General features: G+C 41.1%; 1 protein-coding gene across 3 annotated transcripts in view; it reads left to right on the plus strand.

Moving 5' to 3' along the window:
• The window catches only part of pde11a (phosphodiesterase 11a), a 52,122-nt gene that overhangs the window by 17,996 nt on the left and 13,054 nt on the right, over nt 1-21,072 (plus strand). Inside the window, exons 3-11 of one of the 3 annotated variants that reach the window (XM_083776031.1) lie at nt 483-572; nt 1,260-1,427; nt 1,607-1,671; nt 4,791-4,920; nt 9,453-9,528; nt 16,058-16,125; nt 16,222-16,314; nt 18,805-18,855; nt 21,006-21,072. The exon at nt 21,006-21,072 is cut by the window's right edge and continues 80 nt beyond it. In XM_083776031.1, coding sequence (XP_083632157.1) covers nt 483-572; nt 1,260-1,427; nt 1,607-1,671; nt 4,791-4,920; nt 9,453-9,528; nt 16,058-16,125; nt 16,222-16,314; nt 18,805-18,855; nt 21,006-21,072 — 808 coding nt within the window. The remainder of the gene's footprint in view (nt 1-482; nt 573-1,259; nt 1,428-1,606; nt 1,672-4,790; nt 4,921-9,452; nt 9,529-16,057; nt 16,126-16,221; nt 16,315-18,804; nt 18,856-21,005) is intronic. The other 2 variants (XM_083776029.1, XM_083776030.1) reach the window with 2 other exon arrangements.

Genomic DNA, 21,072 nt, shown 5'->3' on the forward strand with positions numbered 1-21,072 from the left:
AATCTTTAAAGGTATATTCAGTGATTTCACAAAAAAAAACCTTAGGTTTCGTTTTTGGCTGTGGGACCCAGCCTTTCGTCCAATCCGGATAGAGAGTCAAAAAGGAGAGGACTATACAATAACTGTGATCAGTTTTGCACAAACCTCTAGTATAATACAAATCAAATCACATCTAAGGATCCACATGGGAACGGGATTGCTTCCATGTGCATCTCAGACTTCATGTGGCCAGCCATCAACATCAGTCACCTATGTCGTATCTATGACGTATACTCAAGGTTTCCTCATTGACTTCATGTGGCCAGCCATCAACATCAGTCATCTACAGTATGTCATATCTATGATGTATACTCAAGGTTTCCGTATTGACTTCCATTATGAAATATTAGTTAAATATTATTTAAAGACGGAGCCATAATTTGAAAAAAGTGGAGGCACCTCTTTGGCCTACTAATATTGACATGGGTTTGATGTGTTCACAGGTGCTGCAGATGTACCTGCCCTTCTGTGGTATTGCGATCTCCAACGCTCAGCTCTTCGCAGCCTCGAGGAAGGAGTATGACAGGAGTCGGGTAAGGGCCCAAGAAAAGGAGGAGGAGGCGGGGGGATGCAACTAGGACTAGGTTCCTCCTCCTCCATCTCCAGGATCAGCATTCCTTCCCTCCCCCTCGATGCTGACAGTGAGGCTGAGTATTGATCAGCAACAGCCCACTTGCTGCCACTGCAAAGGGGATAAGCGGGTGCCGTGGACCCGCATGGACACGTCCTCAGTCTAGTTCCTTGGATGGGGGATGGGCTGGCAACCACATGAGGAAGGGGGGGGGGGCGTCAGGCGGCTGGTCCATGGTGTAAACCTCCCAGGGAACATCTAGAGAGGCACTAATGCACGTCACACATTGATCTCTGATGGGGAGAACATAATGAGAACTGAGAGATCAAGTGAAAGGTGCAGAGAAATGGGGACGGCTCCCAGGATGTTTATGTGCTCTGCTTTATTTAATTGTATTGGCATTGCCTTAGATGGAGAGCCTCATTTGTTCTTTATTGTGGGAAGCTCTCATGTTGTATTGCCCGGTCCGTTTATGCTTTAAAAATAATGATAATTATGCACTGATAGCTTAGCAAGCAGCCAAATGTCTTTATTCAAAAAGCCTTGAGTCTTGCTGACAGATGGTTTTTTCATTCAGCCTCGCCTGTGTAGGCACTAGGCAGGTGACATAACACCACAGTATAGTGAATGGTTTGTTGTTGGTTTACAGGCTCTGCTCGAGGTTGTCAATGACCTGTTTGAGGAGCAGACTGACCTGGAGAAGATTGTCAGGAAGATCATGCACCGTGCCCAGACGCTGCTTAAGTGCGAGCGCTGCTCTGTCCAGCTGCTGGAGGACATTGAGTCACCGGTGCTTTTTTTCTGCTCCTCTTGCACTGTCTGTCTGTCTGTCTGTCTGTCTGTCTGTCTGTCTGTCTGTCTGTCTGTCTGTCTGTCTGCCTACCTCCATGTACTGCACGCCTGTGTGTATCTGTCTTGTGTATATACTGTATAATTGTAGGCAGCTTGTCAGTGTACTGTAATGTAGTGATATTATCATCCATCAAACCCCCACAGGTGGTGAAGTTCACAAAGTCATTTGAACTTTTGTCTCCGAAGTGCAGTGCAGACGCTGAAAACAGGTACAGTAACACATACTGTAGGGCTCTATTTTCGTCCCCTTATCCCTAAACTATTTGCCTTTTATACTATTTTGAAAAACATTTTCGAATAGTTAAAATAGCCAATCTACATCAACGAAGAAAACTGTTAGAAGACATTTGTAGAATCTGGTCTCAGGTCTTAATGGGTTAATATATACACTATTCTAATAAATACTGTTGTAGTAAAATATTCTGGTTTATTGGCAAAATTCACAAACTGTACTTAAAAAACAATGTTAAACTCCCCAGGGCTCAATACCTCGTCCGCTCCTTTTTTCTCTCTCTACACATCAAATTAATTCGATCCAGAATTGTGACTCTAAAGTTCAAGTGGTTAAAGCATAGATTGATTTTAAAAGTACTGATTTAAGGTTTATCTGACAAAACGGACTCAATTATTCAGGTATGTTCTGTGATGTTTTGATGACTATGGAGAAGATCTAATCAAACACAAGTTCCATATAGTTGTGTTAACATGGACCCTAATATTCCACTAATAATTGGAGCGATAGCTCAATCAGAATAAAACATTTCCAAAATTGTGGGATAAGAAGTTATTAAACACATGGGTGAAAAATGGGTTACAAAATCGTGGGACAAAAAGAAGTTATTAAAAAATAAATAATAATAATAATAATGAGAGGCTTGTCAGATTTGGTCTGATCGGAAGTAAGGGGTGGTTTACACCTAGATAATACATTCAACAGGAAAATATTAGCGCTGAATATTGTAACCACATAAACACTTTTTTCTCACCATTTCTCCAATTGGAATTACTTTCTGGGCATGTTTGCTCCATGAAATCTAATAGTGACAAATTACAGTAGGCTATAATAATATACTATAGATAATTAGAAAGAACAGCAGAAATGCACATATTCTTCTGGGGACATGTCAATCTAGAAAATGTATGGGGCAGATAAAAAACAGGCAGAACTACTTCAAGCATGGGAGTTCTTTTAAAATTCAGATTAAATTCTTTGGGGCATTGGCCCATTGAAACAGTTCGGTTGAAATCAGAATCAGAAATATTTCAGTCAGATTGAAGAAATATCATCCATATAAACCAAAAAGTCAGTGACAGTAGTATAAATTATGCATTGCATATGCAACACCTATAGCACTAAAGCTCAGACTTGCTAATTGCAAATGAGAAATAGGATTTTTGTGGGGACAGAAATATCAGGTTGATTGTGATATACTCTCCAATTGACAACCCAGAAAAATGGGAAACATATGAGATTTTTAGAGCATATTTTTTTTAAGATGAATGGGGCGAGAATTCCATCAAAGTTAATTGGCCATGCTGGCAGTTTTTTTCAGCTACTTTTGCTTATACACTACAAGCACTCATCTGCCAGGGTTATTGTGCTGAGCAACATGTCGATCAGCGTGTTCAGGTTCTTGTACTCAGCATTGGTCCTTTGCACGACTAGTGTAACTGTAAAGTCTGCACAGGGGTGGCAGGGGACAGAGAATTGAATATTCTGGAGCACTGCACAAGTAATATGCTGATTCTGAATTGAAGACATGCCGTAGGAACCCTCCTTTAATTGGGTTGTGGTGCTTCCCTCCCCTGCAAGGCATGGCTCAGCCGAGAGAGAAGGGCTTAATATTGTGTGGGTTGTTTATGGAAGGGAACAAGAGAACCAAAATGGAAGACAAATCACATCCCCATCCCAGTGCTTGCTTTAACAGACACAGTCAGACACTCCAAGGCAGCAGTGATAACCACAACAGTGGTTAATGAAAAACATATTTGCTGCAGAATTATCTGTAATGAGGAACAAGAATAAGGGAAAAGACAGTATTACCTTTTTTGCTCCATTTACTGTATACACTTGGAATTAACACAAAAAAAAAAAAATCCACTGCATTTAAAATCAAGCTCACAGAGCTTCTGTGCTGATGCATGTCTTAGTTCCTAGAGGTTCATATCTGAATAGCATGGAGCGACGTGCGAGATTTATGTGGGTAATTAAGTGAATAAATCTGACGTCAAAGGCTGAGTGTACTGTAGGATTTGTAATGTACCTTCCGAATCCCCAGCCGCCCCCATGGGGAGAGTAATGTTGAGCTAGTGTATGGCTCTGCCGGTGTGTGTCTGTGGCAACTAATGACAGACAAGAGGGAGAGATATATGAGAAGAACAGAGAGAGAGACAGAAACAAAAGAGGAGAGGAAATCTAGCCATCCTTTTTCAGTGAGCGGCATATCCACACAGCAGCTAGATCAAAGAGATTCAAAACATCAGCTCTTCTGCATCTTTCTGATACATCTGATATCAAAACACCTGACATCCTCTCCCTATCTTTCTTGACTAAATAAACCACAGTGAACATTTAGCATGTTTAAAGGCAAAAAGTCATTGATAGCCCTAGTGCGGTGAATGTGAATGGAACCTGCACGCAAAGATGGAGTCGGTTCTCTGGTGGGCGTTTGCCGTGGAGGAAGACAATAAGACAATTAACTTTTCATTACTTCATAAGGTGCAGCAGAAGTTTACTCATTCATTCATTAAATACACATAAAGGTAAAAGGCGCTCTGAGGGGAAATTACGACAATCTTTCACATGCGTGTATCTGAGGTGGAAAGGAGAAGACAAGTGTTTGTTTTTACTTGAATATGATCAAAAGAAAAAAAGAATAGAAACATTACTACGAACTAAATAACTGTAGTCCAATGCACATTAGGATACATAGATCGATAGATATTAATGAATTAATTAACCCAACCTATATGTTGTTATCCCTTTCAATCTGGGAGCTACCTCTCTGTGTCTCATTAGTTGTTGCTATAAATGTATCAACATAATTATTATAATCTCTTTAATATTTGAATAAGAATTTGAAGGATTTCAGCAACCTTAGATTAGTTTTTAGAAGGCAATTTTAGAATCGGCCTCAAGTCTAAATAGGTTAAACAATGTGTTTTGTCTTTCCTTCCTCAAACGCTTTTATTACTATCACAACTGTTATTAATGAATGGAGGGTGAGCATGGTTCTGTGCTGTCGATGCCGCTCTGTTACAAACAGACATTTTTGGTCTTCTTCTATTTTGTCATCCCCACCTGCCCTTCTTTCTATGCACCCTATAGTTTCAAGAGCATTGAGAAGTCTTCCTACTCAGACTGGCTCATCAACAACAGCATTGCAGAGCTGGTGGCTTCCACAGGTCTGCCTGTGAACATCAGCGATGCCTACCAGGATCCACGATTTGACGCAGAGGTAATCATTTCCACACTCTCAGTGAAAAAAAGAGAATGCATGTGTTGACAGAGCTGCCATTACAGCGATAGACAGAATCTAGATGGCCTGGGAGCTAGTCGGGCATCAGGAGGAAATAACAACACAAGGAGGCAGCAGCATCTGTTCACATCATCCCCGTCAGCTGTACACAACAGAACTGACGAACCGTGTTTATTCAGCCAATATATACCCTCATGTTAACAGGCACTTCCGGGTAGTACTCCAGGCACTTCACAATAAAAGGTTTCATATACACAATATAGATCATATTCTAACACCCCCACTTGATCGAATATTGGTAAACATTAAAATGCAATAAACTTAATGTTAAACCTTGAATCTCAACTATCTTTTCACATAAAATAAATAATCCATTTCAATAAATATGTGCAAAATGTAAGCATCTCTTTTACATCTGTCATCATGTTATGTCATCAAATTACTGGTTGCAATAATAAAACTTCAAATACCTGTGTCATTCCTCAAATACATGTTACAGTACTTTTCAAATACTCATTAATAAATAGCAGATTAAATGTATCACATAATCAGATAGCCTATCAGCCAAACACAAATGAACACTTATTTTTCCTTCTTTTCTTTTGTTTTACTGTGTTGTGACAATAATGCTTCATCACCCTGTTTTTGTTTTCACCCCCCACTGAATTCTTGCCCTCTGGCAGTATAGTCAGGGTAAATTTATAATTTTCTCTCATCACTCCATAACAATAATCAAAGGTTACGTTTCCCTGGTCATCAGATTTAGCTTGACAATCGTAATCCTTTAAATATTGAGGTGGTCTCCTTTCTCTTTTTGGATAAGTTGTACTCTGGCTACTTTCAACTGCCTGAATGTCAACCAGATCACTCATCTCTGACTCTGCATCTTGTTTTTGTGTCTCTTTTGGGGTTAAACTAGTCTTCCCAACTTCAGGCAGATGGTTTACAGCCCTTCTCATACTGCAATCATCATCCTCCTCCATTTCTTGCTCTGTTTGAGTCTGACTAGCAATGACACTCTTTTGAATGAATTTTACCAATCTGTGTTTAGCTACAAGTACTTTCCCTGTGTCAGGATAAAACACCAAATAAGCTGGGCTGTATTTGTCATAGCCTACAAAGATACCTTCTTCACATCGTGAATCCAACTTTTTCTTGTCTTGCTTGTATGCATAGCATGGGGACCCAAATGTTCTCATTCTCGAGAGGTTTGGCTTCTTTCCTGTCAACATATAATATGGGGTCTGTCCTACACGCTTGTTGAAACACCTGTTTCGAATAGCAGCAGCAGTCATTACTGCATATGTCCACAATTCTTTTGGTAAACTGCTTTCAATCAGCATGCATTTGGCCATTTCAAACAGTGTTCTCCTATTTATTTCAGCTGTCCCATTCTGAGCTGAGATCTCATGTCTGATGGCATTTTTGCTTAGCAATGCTTGAAATAGACCAGAAGCATACACGGTACAATTATCTGATCGAATACACTTAATTTTCCCATAAGGTGAAACATCAGCAATGTATTTCTCTGTAGCTTTGACTGCGTCACTCTTAGATTTCAAGAAATAATCAAAAATTGCTCCTGAATAGTCATCAGTAAATTCTAGAGTATATTTGAATCCATCTTTAGCTGTTGGATCGATTGGTCCAAATAAATCAGTGTGTACAAGTTCTAGTGCAGCTTTAGCTCTTTGGTCTGGCTCTCTGTTTCGGCTCTGAGCAAATTTACCTTTTGTGCACACTTCACATGACAATTTGGAAATATCAACCTTGTCTTTAATTTCCATACCCTCAGTTACATTCTGCAATTTCAACACATCTTCGTAGTTGCAATGTCCTAGGATTTCATGCCACGTTTTGATATAACACCCATGACATTCATCAACATTAGTAATCTTATCAACAGTGTTTAAGTAAAACAGCCTGTCATGTACCTTAATGTCGAATGTCGTACCATCTTTTTGGATGAGCTTGTTCTGTCTCTCTTTGAAAAAGACTGTGGCTCCGTTGGATATCGCTGCGTTGACTGAGAAAATGTCTTGGGGAAAGGATGGAACATACAGCGCCCCCTTCGGCATCGTTTCCACCTCTCGACCCTTGTCATCTCTCAGGTAAACTATTGCAGCACCTCTCTTCAGCGCTATGCCAGAGGCCCTCACTCCATCAGCCATCTCCAGAACATGCTTCCGTGGCTCGAAACTCTCGTCGAAGTTTCGGAACCTCTTCACGTCGGTCACAATGTGTGACGTAGCCCCGGTGTCAGCCCGATGCTCAGAGCAATGCCCTGACATAGTCTCTGCTTCGGTCTCCCGGCGCCGTCCAAGTCGCAGTTCACCTGGCCCACCTTGAAGGTGAACGTGTGCGCCTCTTCATCCTGCGTCACGTTGACGTTGTCTCTCCGTCTTCTCCGCCTGCAGTTGGCATCGTTGTGCGTGGGACTTTTGCAAAGACTGCACCATTGTCTCTGTTCTCTCTGACCGGCAGCACCTTCACACTCGAAAGCTTTATGCCCCCTCTGGCCGCAGTTGTAACAGCACAGTCTCACGTCTTTGTCCTTGCCTCTTATTATCATCACGCTGTCATCCCCATCGTTGTGCGTGGGACTTTTGCAAAGACTGCACCACTGTCTCTGTTCTCTCTGACCGGCAGCATCTTCACACTCGAAAGATTTATGCCCCCTCTGGCCGCAGTTGTAACAGGTCGGTCTCACGTCTTTGTCCTTGCCTCTTATTCTCATCACGCTGTCATCCCCGGAATTGCTATTGAACCTTTCAGTGATCTCGTATCTCCTCAGTTTGGCTTTAAACTCGGCGAAGGTGATGTTGTCGTCACTTTGTGTAATGTGGATGGAAAATGGCTTATATGATTCCGGTAGCCCTTTCAGAATCATAGCTGTCAGTAAGCCGTCACTCAAAATCTCTTCCGCATTCCTCAGTGCCGTAATAGCTATTTCGGCTCGAATAATATAGTCTGTGATCGTTTCGTTAGCAGCCTTCTGGAGCGACGTCAGCTCTGTGTACAAACAAATCACTCTTGGTTTTCCCCTACCGGCATAGTGGTCTTTCAGAATCTGCAACGCCTTCCTCCCATCATCTGCTGCATCACGTATAATCAATGACAAACTTGTATCATCGAGAACTTGAATTGAGTTCGGCATATGCTTCCTCATTTTTCTCGACGTCCTCAGCGGCTCTTGCTTCGGCTGCAGCGTCTCTCGCGGCTGCTTCGTCCCCATCGAGCACGTCTTCGTCGTCGATATCAGGCTCGTTCAGTATAGTATGCTTAAGCCCTTTTAGCCTTAAGTGCCCGAGGAACTTTACCAACCACAATTCAAAGTTCCGTTCATCTCCATCAAAACAAATCCGACTCCACCGGCCATCACCATCTCTCGTCCTTCTGGGCCCATAACCTGTTGACAGAGCTGCCATTACAGCGATAGACAGAATCTAGATAGCCTGGGAGCTAGTCGGGCATCAGGAGGAAATAACACAAGGAGGCAGCAGCGTCTGTTCACATCATCCCCGTCAGCTGTACACAACAGAACTGACGAACCGTGTTTATTCAGCCAATATATACCCTCATGTTAACAGGCACTTCCGGGTAGTACTCCGGGCACTTCACAATAAAAGGTTTCATATACACAATATAGATCATATTCTAACAGCATGATTATGTTATGAGTGCCTGCGTCTCATGATGCACATAACCTAGATATTTCCTTATGATATGATCCCAACCGACCATATACTACAGTGTATACTCCTAAAATGAAACCTCAATGGTTCATGAATCATTGAAATCCTATATATAGTTTTCCAGTACTAGTTGTCTCAGTAGTTTCTCCGATAATAGTCCATCCTCTACACTGTTGTATAGCTCTTTCTATATAATATTCTCACAATGTTATAGAATATTCAATCAGTGCTGAAGCATGTATGCATGCATAGTTAATATTCCAGCAGCAAAAATAGAATGCATGCACTGTATAGTTCAATAATTAAAGAATTTACACAGTAAAACCCTCAGTTATAATTTATCAATTTGTAAGAGAGGTACCCATATGGTTCCATTTGTTTATACTCACTGTAAGAGTTAAATGAACACTGAGGAGTTTACTGTGTGCTTGCCACGTCCCTTATGATGTACAGTATACAACCGTGATTCTCAACCTTTTCTGGATTAGGGCCCACTTGAAAATTGCTGCCCACCTATCTGACCACTTAATTCCACTTAAAAACTCGGAAGATGGCTGTGTTGCATGTTCAGAGCATGTTTATTTGTGTTCCGGCTTGAATCAATGGAACCAACATTAAGTTCCTATTTATCGGTATCTCAATGAAATATGTTTTTTTTTCTTTTTTTTTTTATGTCAGTGTCTCAGTGTTTTGCCAATTAGTTGGGGGCTCACTTGTGTTATCTTCATGGCCCCACAGGTTGAGAATCCCTGGTATACACAGTAGGTACCTGTGAGTATAACTCCTGGCTTGTGTTTACATGTCCCTGGGTTTTAGGCTGACCAGTTCTCAGGTTTCCACATTCGATCTGTTCTTTGTGTACCCATATGGAACAGCAACCACCAAATCATAGGTAAGCGCACAAATGGGACGTGTTTTGCCGGACTTATCATGATTCTTGACTGTGCAAGGATTAGATTAGATAAAATATTATGCATTATGCACCTTCAAAAACACACGCACGCAAGCATGCACACACACACACACACACACACACACACACACACACACAATTTACAATTTAGACATTTAGCAGACGCTCTTAATCCAGAGCGACTTACATTAAGCAAGAACAAAAAAGCATGGGAATACATCACATAAAAAGCATTTATCAGGAAACATGCGTAAACTAAGAAAGTAACAGTGGAATATCTATATAATGAAACTATACAAACTATATATATACTACTATGCTATACATATGTACTATGACGTGCTATGACTACATACAATGCAATTATAGTGCTGTCTACATAACATGCTATAAGTCTGTATCAAATGCTATCTAAGTCTACAGAAATGCTATCTAAGGGGGTAGGGTAAGTGCTATGGGCCATGATGGAGTCTGAAAAAGTGGGTTTTCAGACTACGGCGGAAGATTGGGAGTGATGCTGCAGTTCTGACTGCAATGGGAAGTGCATTCCACAGTTTTGGAGCCAGAAGGGAGAAGAGTTTGGGAAGTGTGGAGCGTTGTCCCGGCGTTTTTAGTGAGGGTACTTCCAGCTTCCCTGCGTTGGCTGATCTGAGTGCGCGGGAGGGTTTGTAGGGTTCAATCATACTTGCAAGATATGGGGGAGCCATACCTTTGGTTGCTTTGAATGCCAGCATCAGAGTTTTGTATTCTGTGCGTGCAGCGACCGGGAGCCAGTGGAGGGAGCGGAGCAGGGGGGAGACATTTGAGAATTTTGGCTGGTTGAAGACCAAGCGAGCTGCGGCATTTTGGATCAGCTGGAGAGGCTTAAGTGCACATGCTGGTAGGCCAGTAAGGAGGGAGTTACAATAGTCGAGTTTTGACAAGGAGCTGGGCTGATTCCTGGGTGAGGAACGGTGACAGCTGACGAGTGACAGCTGTGATGTGAGTTTTGAACGAGAGCTGACTGTCCAGGACAACACCAAGATTCCTGGCTGTTGGGACAGACATTACCAGGGCGTTGTCTACGGAAATAGTTAGCTCCCGCATAGGGCAGGACTTAGCTGGGAAGAAGAGAAGCTCAGTCTTGTCTGGGTTCAGCTTGAGGTGGTTGGAGGACATCCACTGTGAGATGTCAGCCAGGCATGCGGTGATGCGCTCTTCCACCTGAGTGGCAGAGGGGGGGAAGGATAGAAACAGTTGTGTTATCGGCGTAGCAGTGATAGGATATATTGTGAGCAGAGATGATAGTGCCAAGGGATTTAGTGTACAGTGAGAAAAGGAGGGGACCAAGTACAGATCCCTGTGGGACCCCAGTTTGGAGGGTTCGGGGGGATGATAACAGACCTTTCCAGGAAACCTGGTAGGTCCGGTCGGTGAGGTACTTTAGTGCCGTTCCACCGTACACACGTAAACACACATAAAATGTACGTGCAGGGGAATGATTAGAAAATCTGAATAAATAGCAGCGGCGGCACAGAGGCGGAGTTCCATTCTCCTGGCTGTGTGCTTTTGTGTTCCAGAATGAGCCTGGATGGATATTGCAGGGCGAGGCTATGCTAGCAGCTCCATTCAGATCCACTGAGGTCTGACACAGGAAGTCATTCGTTTTGTTTGCATCTGATCACAGATGGTCAGTTGAACACCTTCTCGGTGTGTCGTGTCATGGGTGTGTGTGTGTGTGTGTGTGTGCGGGGGGACATGCCTCTGCTTTTAATTAATAACCTCCCTGCTTTTAATTAATAACCTCCCGGATATTAATTTTCGTTGGCTGTGTTTTATCCTGCTCTTTCTTTTTGGGAAATATAGACTGTGTAGATGTAGATAATATCACAATTTATTAACAATTCAATTAAAACATGTATTTCTAAATTTCATTTTTTTAATTAAAAAATGGCAAGAATTGTGTGTGTGTGTGTGTGTGTGTGTGTGTGTGTGTGTGTATTTGTATGGAAGGGGAGGACAAACAGTGCTGAAAATTTGAGAGGAGAAGAAATGTTGCGTGTGTACGTGGGTGGCACCGATGGGAACCTGGAATGAAAGCTGTTATTCACACAAAAGCAGCACAGAGAATTCTCAAATCAAGAGAATCAAATCTTGTTTGTGTCGAATCTGGGTTGCACATGGTTTGTTGCACTCCCTCTGGTGTTGTGGGTGTGGACTTCGTTAACATTAAGGAAGTATTTAGACAGGTACAGGTACATGGTTATCTTGGTGGTGTATCGAATCTTGTGGACCAGACCCATTGCAAGATGCTGTACTCTGTCACCGACCCTAAGCCATTCCAGCCTGTCAAAGTGGGCAGGGGTGAGGTGGGTTCGGGGGGTGAGGCCAAGTAGGAGCCTGACCAGTTTGTTTTGGGAAGTCGAGCTGGCTAGTTGTGACCTAAGTTTAATTATAGCTAAACTGTTTGGAATATCACAATGGGTAAAAACATGTTTTAGGGAAGGTTCAGACAGCTTCCTAGCTGATCTGAGTGAGGTCTATTGGTCAATGGTTGCAGGGTTGAATCAGGCTTTGAAGGTATGGGGGTACCATACATTTGGTTGCTTTGTAGGCCAACATTGATTGATTGAACACTTTATTCACAGTTTGTACAGGTCAATACAAAATCTGCTATGAAGATAAAACCAGAAAAAGCACTATAGGACCCTAGATTAGAAGATGAATTTCGTTCCCACCTCATTGGCATTGGGCACTACTCATCCTTGCTTTGAGTTGCTTGGTGGATTCGATGATTGCACTCTCCCACAGTAATGATAAAAATACACATATTGACAATTTACTTTACTTTCTAATTTTACACTCAGTGTTAGGGAACTCCATACGCAGCCACAACACTTTGTATGGTATGGGGTAGTATCTGTCTCACAGGCAAGACAGAACTTGTCATCATTGAAGGCAATCTCAATGCAGTGAGATATCGGGATGAGATTCGGGAGCCAGTGGCGATCCCATATCTTCAGAATCTGGGACCTAACGCCATCCTCCAGGATGACAACGATCATCCAATCCACTAAGCAACTCAAAGCAAGTGTTGAATACCAACCACTTGCCATTTTGGCCAATTGTTTGGAGGCGCTACCTACACGTTTAGTTAGCTGTGTTGCTCATTCCACGAACGCCAGATCCTTACAATCTATACCTCGTTGTAAAGGTGACTAGTAATCAATGATATAAAATACAATACCAATTGGTATTATTTAAATGGAGAAATAAAGTTTCCAAACTTTTGTTGCTGAGTTTAGATCATGAAATAATATGTTAAAGAAAATACTACAACTTAAGTGATTGGCTGACCGGACATATAAATGTCCCTGGGGTTGGCCCAGATGGTTAGCTCAACCGTCTGGGCACCTAGGCTGCCAAGCCGGACTCCCCATCTCTCTTCCCTTTCCTGTCTGTATACTGTTCCCTTCAAGATACGTTAACTAGATGGACGTATGTATGCAGCACGTACAGAGATTTTGTGCATTAATTATTTAATTAATTCTGGGTTCTGGGTTCAAATCCTGCTTCTATACTGTGAAGCATGTTTTGAACACTGACATCCAGACCCCACAGATGACCCACTAAAGAAACATGTGTAAATGTGCAGAGGTGCCGTAGGGCAGTGGATAGTTGGTGGACACCTCTGTGGTCTTTGGCATGGTGCCTTGTAGTATTCATCCCGCCTCGGGAGGCACCGACGAAGCCAATACTCATCGATTTACTCAGTACAATGGGGGTGAGGGGTAGTGATGTTCCTCGTTGTTTCCACACAGTCAAATTAGGGAGTTATAGCAACAAAAATAACACCCACCTGATGTTTTATGTAACCAAGGTAACAATGTAAACAAAATGTGTTCCTTGGTGTCCATTCATTTTGGGGGGGGGGTTTAATGAAAGAGGGGAGCCCGCAGCCTTTTACTGTCTGTATTTCTTCGTTATTGAGACTGGCAGTAGGGAAGCTGAGAGGGAAACGTTAGTCTTCAGCAGGGACGTAATTATGTGTATGAAAGGCTCAGCTGCTAGTCATGATGAGGTCATATCTAAACTAGACATTCAATTGTTAAGCCTTATTAAACGCACATCTTCACCAAATCTCTTGAAACTGTAATAATACCCTTGATGACCTTAAAATTGCTAAAGTAGTTCCTGTTTACAAATCTGGAGACCGTTAGTGTATTTAGCAACTATTTATGTTCTCCCATATTCTGGAGAAATTGGTCTATAACAGAATGATGGAACATCTGCAGGACTGTAACATTATGTATGAACACCAATATGGTTCAATTGGTTGATACATTCATACTACACTCAATAATAATGAATATGCTTTGAGAATTTCCTTGACTTATCGAAAGCATTTGATACTGTTAATTATGACATGCTTCTTCAAAAGTTGTTAGACTATGGATTTGCTGGAATCACACATACCTGTACATGTTGTTTTTATTGTATTCATAACCGTCAAAAACAATTCGTCATTAATGGTAGTAGGTCATTCCCTGAAGAAGACCTCCTTGGTCGAAATGTTGGATTCTTGTCAATAAATATACAGCATCGTGGCTACGAGTGTGCAGCCTTTTTCTTATTTTTACTTGTTTACTGCCTTAGGCCAGCACCTCACCAACACTGGTGTGCACCCTTTCCTGTTTTGTCTACCAGGTCATCAGAGAGTGCCACTTTAACATTTCTTATATATTAACAATCTAAGCCACGGACGCAGGAAACCGTTTTTCTCTCCACAACCTACGACAAGGCCGCTTAACGACCAGTATATTTTCAGTATAATTTCAATGGACACCCTCGTTTGATGAAGTACAAAGTAGCATGTAAGGGTGCTCTCATGAAATATAAGAAAATTGGTCAGCACGCCTCCAATAAGACAGACTATATTCATTGCATGGGTTAGGTCTCCAGCTCACTATGAGCTAACAATTGGCTTTATCAGCAAAGTCCTGGCTATTTCTTTAATTAAAAGATAAAATGACATCATTCTGTGTTGTTTATCGAGACCAGGGGACATTGCTGTCAAATGAAAGCCTTCACTCAAACATTAACATGGACATAGAATTAAACATTAACTGAACCTCTTGTCAGGCATAACAACATACATTAATATGTTGCTGCCTTGAATTGCAGTATGGGACATTGCTGTCAAATGAAAGCCTTCATTCAAACATTAACATGGACATAGAATGAAACATTTAGTCATAGGGATGACCTAGGCCCCCAGAGCGGCTGGCCAACGTTGAGTGCAGGACCTGCATGGAGGTGAGTGGACGTTCAATGAAGTCATGACGCAAAAGTGTGTTAAAAGTGACCTCAAAGTTGAGACTGCGCTCAAGCCAACCATATAGTTGTGTAATGCTTAATTGGGTCGTCCACTCACAGTTAACAGTCGTATTGAGTTTGTGCTTGAAATGTACTGTAAATTCTGCAAACTGTTAATAAATATTTCAATCAATCAATCAATAGTTATAATGGTACCTCCGGCAGACTTCCAGGTGCTTCAAACGCCACTGAGCAACTTCCATTGAAATGAATGGCTGGGGAGGAGGTTGTCCGGTCTAGATTATGTATAACTCTATGGGTTGACCCCTTTCTCTGTAAATTTCCTAATATCTTCTGGCATTATAATCAATGGGATTCTAATAGCCTACTTTACACTCAGCAAAAAAAAATATATATATATATATATATATATATATAACCCTTTTACCGTCTGCTTAAGATGGTAAAATTGGTGGGTGGTGCTAAATGGAAAACCAGGTATACTTAATAAACAACACTTCCTGTACACTTTTTTGAAAATAATAGTATAATCATAGTAGGCCTACCTGCTCATATTTTAGGGGGGGGGATCACGGCACTCAATCTTTAATTAATTATTGCCATTGAAGTAAACTACACAGACTGCTGTTAATGTAAAAATGTCTTATGGCTGCGGATGTACCCTTTACTTACATTTATATAGCATATTTTGCAAATGACTTTGAGTGTGCACAGGAGAGTGCACAATAAATTCCCCATTTTAGCCATTTCTTTTTAATTAAAATTTAAAAGTTGTGATTTTACTGTGTGGGGGTGCAATTCTCTACTAATTAGGGATAGCTTTTGTGAAATATACCTGAGCCAATTCCAGGAATCTCAATCAGTTTTAAGTGGGTGTTTTTTTGTGGATGCTCATTTTGAAAGCATTTTGTAATATGTGAGAAAAGAGATTGAGAGCAAAGGGAAAGAGATAGGAAACCAGTTAAATAGAACAAATAGATATATACATATACATATGGTGTATGTTAAAGCAGATACTGTATGATATTTAGGATGTTTGCATCATATATGCAGGTGTGTACGTATTATTTTGAAACATTAGCATCATATGCAGGTGAAGGAATGTAGCGGCAACATCAACGCATTATCTTTTCAAGATGACATCCTGATTCCTGGCTCAATGTTTAAACTCGTCATTGTACGTGTGTTACAGGTGTGGCTCAAGTGCTCAATAGGCTGGATGGTAAGCCATTTGATGATGCAGACCAGCGTCTTTTTGAGGTAAATTACAATAAATTTCTGCTCTGGGGAATTATCAGGGGTTAAATGTTTGTAGTTGAATCTATTACTGATCAGGCTGTGTAATTCTCTTCTCAGGCATTTGTGATCTTCTGTGGTCTGGGAATCAACAACACCATCATGTACGACCAAGTCAAGAAGTCTTGGGCTAAACAGTCAGTGGCTCTGGATGTAAGAACTAAGAACTAACTACTTGAAGGGCTAATTTATACTTTGTTGCATGAACGTGCAGCTTGAAAACAACACAATTGTGTGATTAAGTATACTATTAAGCAATATTACACGAGAGGGTGTTCGTTATCGTCATTAATGCACGCCTGCGGTACCGTAGAAACCCGCCCGCAGCTAAAAATCTGAAAACGCGTCCAGTGTGCAGGGACCTTTAACCTGTAGCCACTACGACCACAAATGCTCCAAGAAACTAGCTAGCCTAGCCACCAAGTCAAGAAAAGCACGGCTGAATTATTTGTTTTGATTATCCGTTCCAATATCGTGGTTAAAGCACGGCTAGAAAGCGGTTTCAACCAATCAGATTGCTTCCTCAAAACGACCTGTTTGATGCTGAACAGATAATTTATCTTGTTTACAGCCCCACTAAGGCGATGTTGGTCTGTTCGTCTAACAATTATGTCGGTCAGACCAACACTTTGGTCCCAAATAAAAAAACTATTGTCATGTAATTAGCTCTGTACCTTCATGCTCCCTAGAGGACTAACTATTGAGTTTGGTGATACCATGACCTTTCAGGGCAAAAGTTCAGCTTTGCATCTCATTTATTTGGCAGATTGCTTTTTTTTTCTTCTTTAGTACCACCTGTAGGCCAACATTTCCACTTGCACACAATATAATATATAATATAATATAATATACACAATATATACACAATATAATATAATATATCTAAAAAACTAATGGTATGATTGGATGATACATGGGGCATTTGCAGACTAGGAGCAAGCAGAAATAACCTTCATTAGACATTAATAACCATCTCTATAGATGGTTGACTGAGTAGTTATTGCGACCGAAAGTCGCAGTTAAAGATATATTCAGTGATTTCACTTAATTCAAATATCACTTATTTTTTTGTTTTGTTGTGATAATCCTCCCTACTATAGAGTGTGCTGACCATATAAGGAGTTCCTCCCTGTCCCCAGTTAACCAACGTATGTTTCGTTTTTGGCTAGGTTGCCCAGCCTTCATCCAATCAGAATAGAGAGGGGCCTTCTGCCAATCATGCTCGAGTGGGGGCGGGTGTTGGTGTGCATGCTGTTGACCTGTTGCTGCACGGCCCTACCTGGGCCCTCATCAAACCCTGTACACTCAAGAGAATGTCCCCGCTACCACCCTTAGATCTCCATATACTGTATGGAGCTGACCTGTTCTGACATTCCATATGTTGATCTGACCTCATCAAACCCTGTACACTCAAGACATGCTCCTTATATGGCCAGTACAGGATTCATTCCATGTTGATCTGAAAGCGCCAGTACGAGGCGGATGCGTGCACGTGACCTCAGCCTAGGGCGAGGTCGCTCTTAGGCGTCTTACTGGTGTGAATATAGCTACATGTATACATTACATTGAGATAGTTTTGAGAACAAGGCAAAAAAGCAGACAGTGAGGCCTTGAAGCTCATGAAGCATGCCTGAGTGGGCCGCTAGGTGAGCAGGTGCTCATGCCAAGCAGCCGATGATTGCCATCCAAGCTGGCAAGCCATGGTGGATGGATTATGTTATCATCTGTTTCAAAGTTGCACATCCGGAGGACGTTGAGTGAAACTATTTTGTATTGTTCTTAGTGTTTTATGGGCTTATAGCATATAAGCTTACTTTATACAGTGTATAGCTTTTCAGCACTGCTCTGCCTCATACTCATGCTGGGAGTTTTTTTCCTTCTTTTTTTTTCAATTTACTTTTTTTCAATTTTTAATCAGACAGACATGAAAATGAAACGACTGACAATTGACAATACAAACAAAACAAAAAAAGACAATATACGTACAATACACACAAGGGGAGAAATCTGCCTCTCTTCCCTATTGATGATCATAAATACTTAAGTACCTCAAACAGGTGCATCTGCTTCTACAGGTTTAAACAAATGAATTTAAACAAAATCAGGTCTCATTGTAGAGACATATGAGCAATCCATCTAGACCAGTTATCTCAACCTGGCCTCTAAAGCTGAATGTAATTCTCTCCATAATAAATATACTATAGATTAAATCAATCCATTCATTTATAGTTGGTATGCAGGGAGTTTTCTAGTGTTGCATTTCTGCTGGACTGGTACCGACAGGGAAAGTAACGAAACAAAGAGTCGGATCATCATAATCTTCAGAGAGTCCTGTGGATCTAGATAGATGCATTGCTTATGGAATCGCTGAATTTGATGTTTTTGATTAAATAAGTGCACGCTACGTACGTATGTCTCACAGGAAATGAGGAAGTGTAGAGATGGATTCAGAGCTGAAGTCTCTGCTAGAACTTCAATGTATTGCTGTCCACACTGATATGCAGTAATAGTAATCTGTTATGTATTTAACCCTGGTCTAAAACTGTACTTGTACTCCTAGAGTACAACTGAATATTTTTTATACATTAACATTTAAAATGAAATAAAATACACAGTAAAATATATGTAACTCTTTTCTTGCAGGTACTGTCCTATCATGCCACTTGTTCCAAGACTGAAGTTGACAAATTTAAGGTAAAGGATATTAGTGTTTTGCACATTACTTTTATCCCAGCAGAACAGCTTGGAACGGCCTTCTATATTTGTGGTCATTAACATCCCACTCCCTATAGCAAGAACCTAGAAGGCCATGCGGCTCTAATGCGCAATGCCATCAATCTTTGTTCTGTTGCACTGATAATGAGTAGGGGACTGTGTTTGTGTTTGTTTACAATTTTACACCGAAATTAACTTATATTCTTGATCCAGAGAATGAAAGTACCCATAGCCCTGGAGGAATGAATGGGTGATATCAGAATGAATATCCAAAAGTGACAGTTCATTACTCTTCCATGTTCACAGATTTGTCTGTGTCCATAACCCAAGTCTAGACTGTCCACTGGCTCATAACGTAATACTGTATGTGAGGCTTGCTGTAGTGTGGCATTTTCATTAAACATAATCCTAAATAAAGATACAAAATCTGTCTTAGTTTTGTTGTCATTTCTAGAATTCTGAAAGTGTATAGGAGATGAGGACTTATTTGGGATCATGTATTTCTTCCAGTTTCCTACATGAGAAGATTGCAATAATATCATGTCATATTAAGCAATAATTCTCAGGTGGTGGTGCTTTATTGTGATTATATCATGGCTTTAATATAACATTATATGATATATCACAGTGTCACAGAGTGTCTTAAACACAGTTGCCAGCGATTAGTAGAAAAACATATCCCCAAATGTTTATTTTGCTAACCAAAACCTAGCGTAGCAGTGAGGTACCGTCATTATACAACGGAAAAGAGTCTCAATGGACAGTTCCAAGTTGGCCATTTTATCAATGATATTAGACATAGACCCTATTGTATACAAGAAAAGACTCTAATGATCTGTCAGGACAGAAACATTTGGTGCATAAAAGTTAACCATAGGCAGACAATATCCTAGATGTTATGTTCAGAATGCAACTGGTTCACTTGTAGACCCTAATTAAGAGAACTATTTCTAATTGGAATGTTGGCACTCATTACCTTCAAATGGGAAACATGAAAAAATCTATGGCAACGGAGAAATAATTGATTACATGTCTGTCAGTGTTCAATTGCCAATCACTCCCAAGTCCTGGAGTTGGGCATGAGCATTAATATGCGTTCTAGAGACTGGAGGCAATACCATGTCAGTTCCCAGATGAAAATAAAGTAATTGTGGTGGTGAAATGGATTAGTGCAATCAATAGTCAATCACTCTCATTACATTATTAATACAGTCAAGGAACAGGAAACAATTCATTCTTAATTGACACAACATTTCTGTAGATGTAGATATGACCTATTTTTCTTGAACATTTATGGACTGCCTTCAACTCCCTCCACACAAGCAGCACCCCCACCCCCTGTGGCCATTAGCACGACGCAAGAACTCCGCTTTGCAGCCTTGCTTGTGTGATCTTCCAGCCCCCTCAAACAGCGGCGTGCTCTGTGCTCTGCTCCCTGCCTTCATGCACGCCTTTCATTACTGCTCTACATATGGAGGCTCGTGCACTCGGCTATAGGATTCCATCGAAATGTAACTGTCACTGGCAAACAACCTTGGCTGTCATTCTTTATAGCCCCGGGGCACTGAATTATAGAGGAAGCCACCTGCTGACCTGAAAGACATACAGCTGTGCGATAGATATGACATATCTGGTATTGTATGCACAGAGAAAGGATTTTTAACTTGTGGAGCTGATTGCCCTGTAAGAATGGCAGGCCATAAGATAAGGCAATGGTTTGAATTCTAATGTGTATGCTGACTGGAGAATGTGCTGTGTGGGTCTGCACAGTTTGATCTTGTGCTCATTAGAGCTCTCTAAAGACCGCTGTAAAGGTTGGTTGAGCACAATAGGATTCACTGTTTTTCTGTGTTCAAAAAGGTCATTGATGACTACAGTTAAGGTTTGGTCAATGAGCTTTGAGAGTAAACAACAGTCATCTCCTCTGGTTATAAAAGTCCTCATTAATCTGAACTTTTTTCTGAATGAGTCCTCTGAGCCTTAATTAGCATGTTTCCATATCTCTCCTACTTGAGTGTCTGACTTCTGACCTCTGCCTCTCTGAGCTCTCATGTTTCCTTTCTGAACTCATATTTCCTCTTTCCTACGCTTTGTTTTTGTTTTGTTTTTCCCGTGCGTCTCCACAACAGGCTGCTAACATTCCTCTTGTTTGTGAGCTGGGCATCGATCTGCTTTCCTTTGATGATTTTTCTCTGG

Source organism: Protomyctophum parallelum (assembly GCF_964188405.1).
Source record: "Protomyctophum parallelum genome assembly, chromosome: 11".
Lineage (NCBI taxonomy): Eukaryota > Metazoa > Chordata > Actinopteri > Myctophiformes > Myctophidae > Protomyctophum > Protomyctophum parallelum.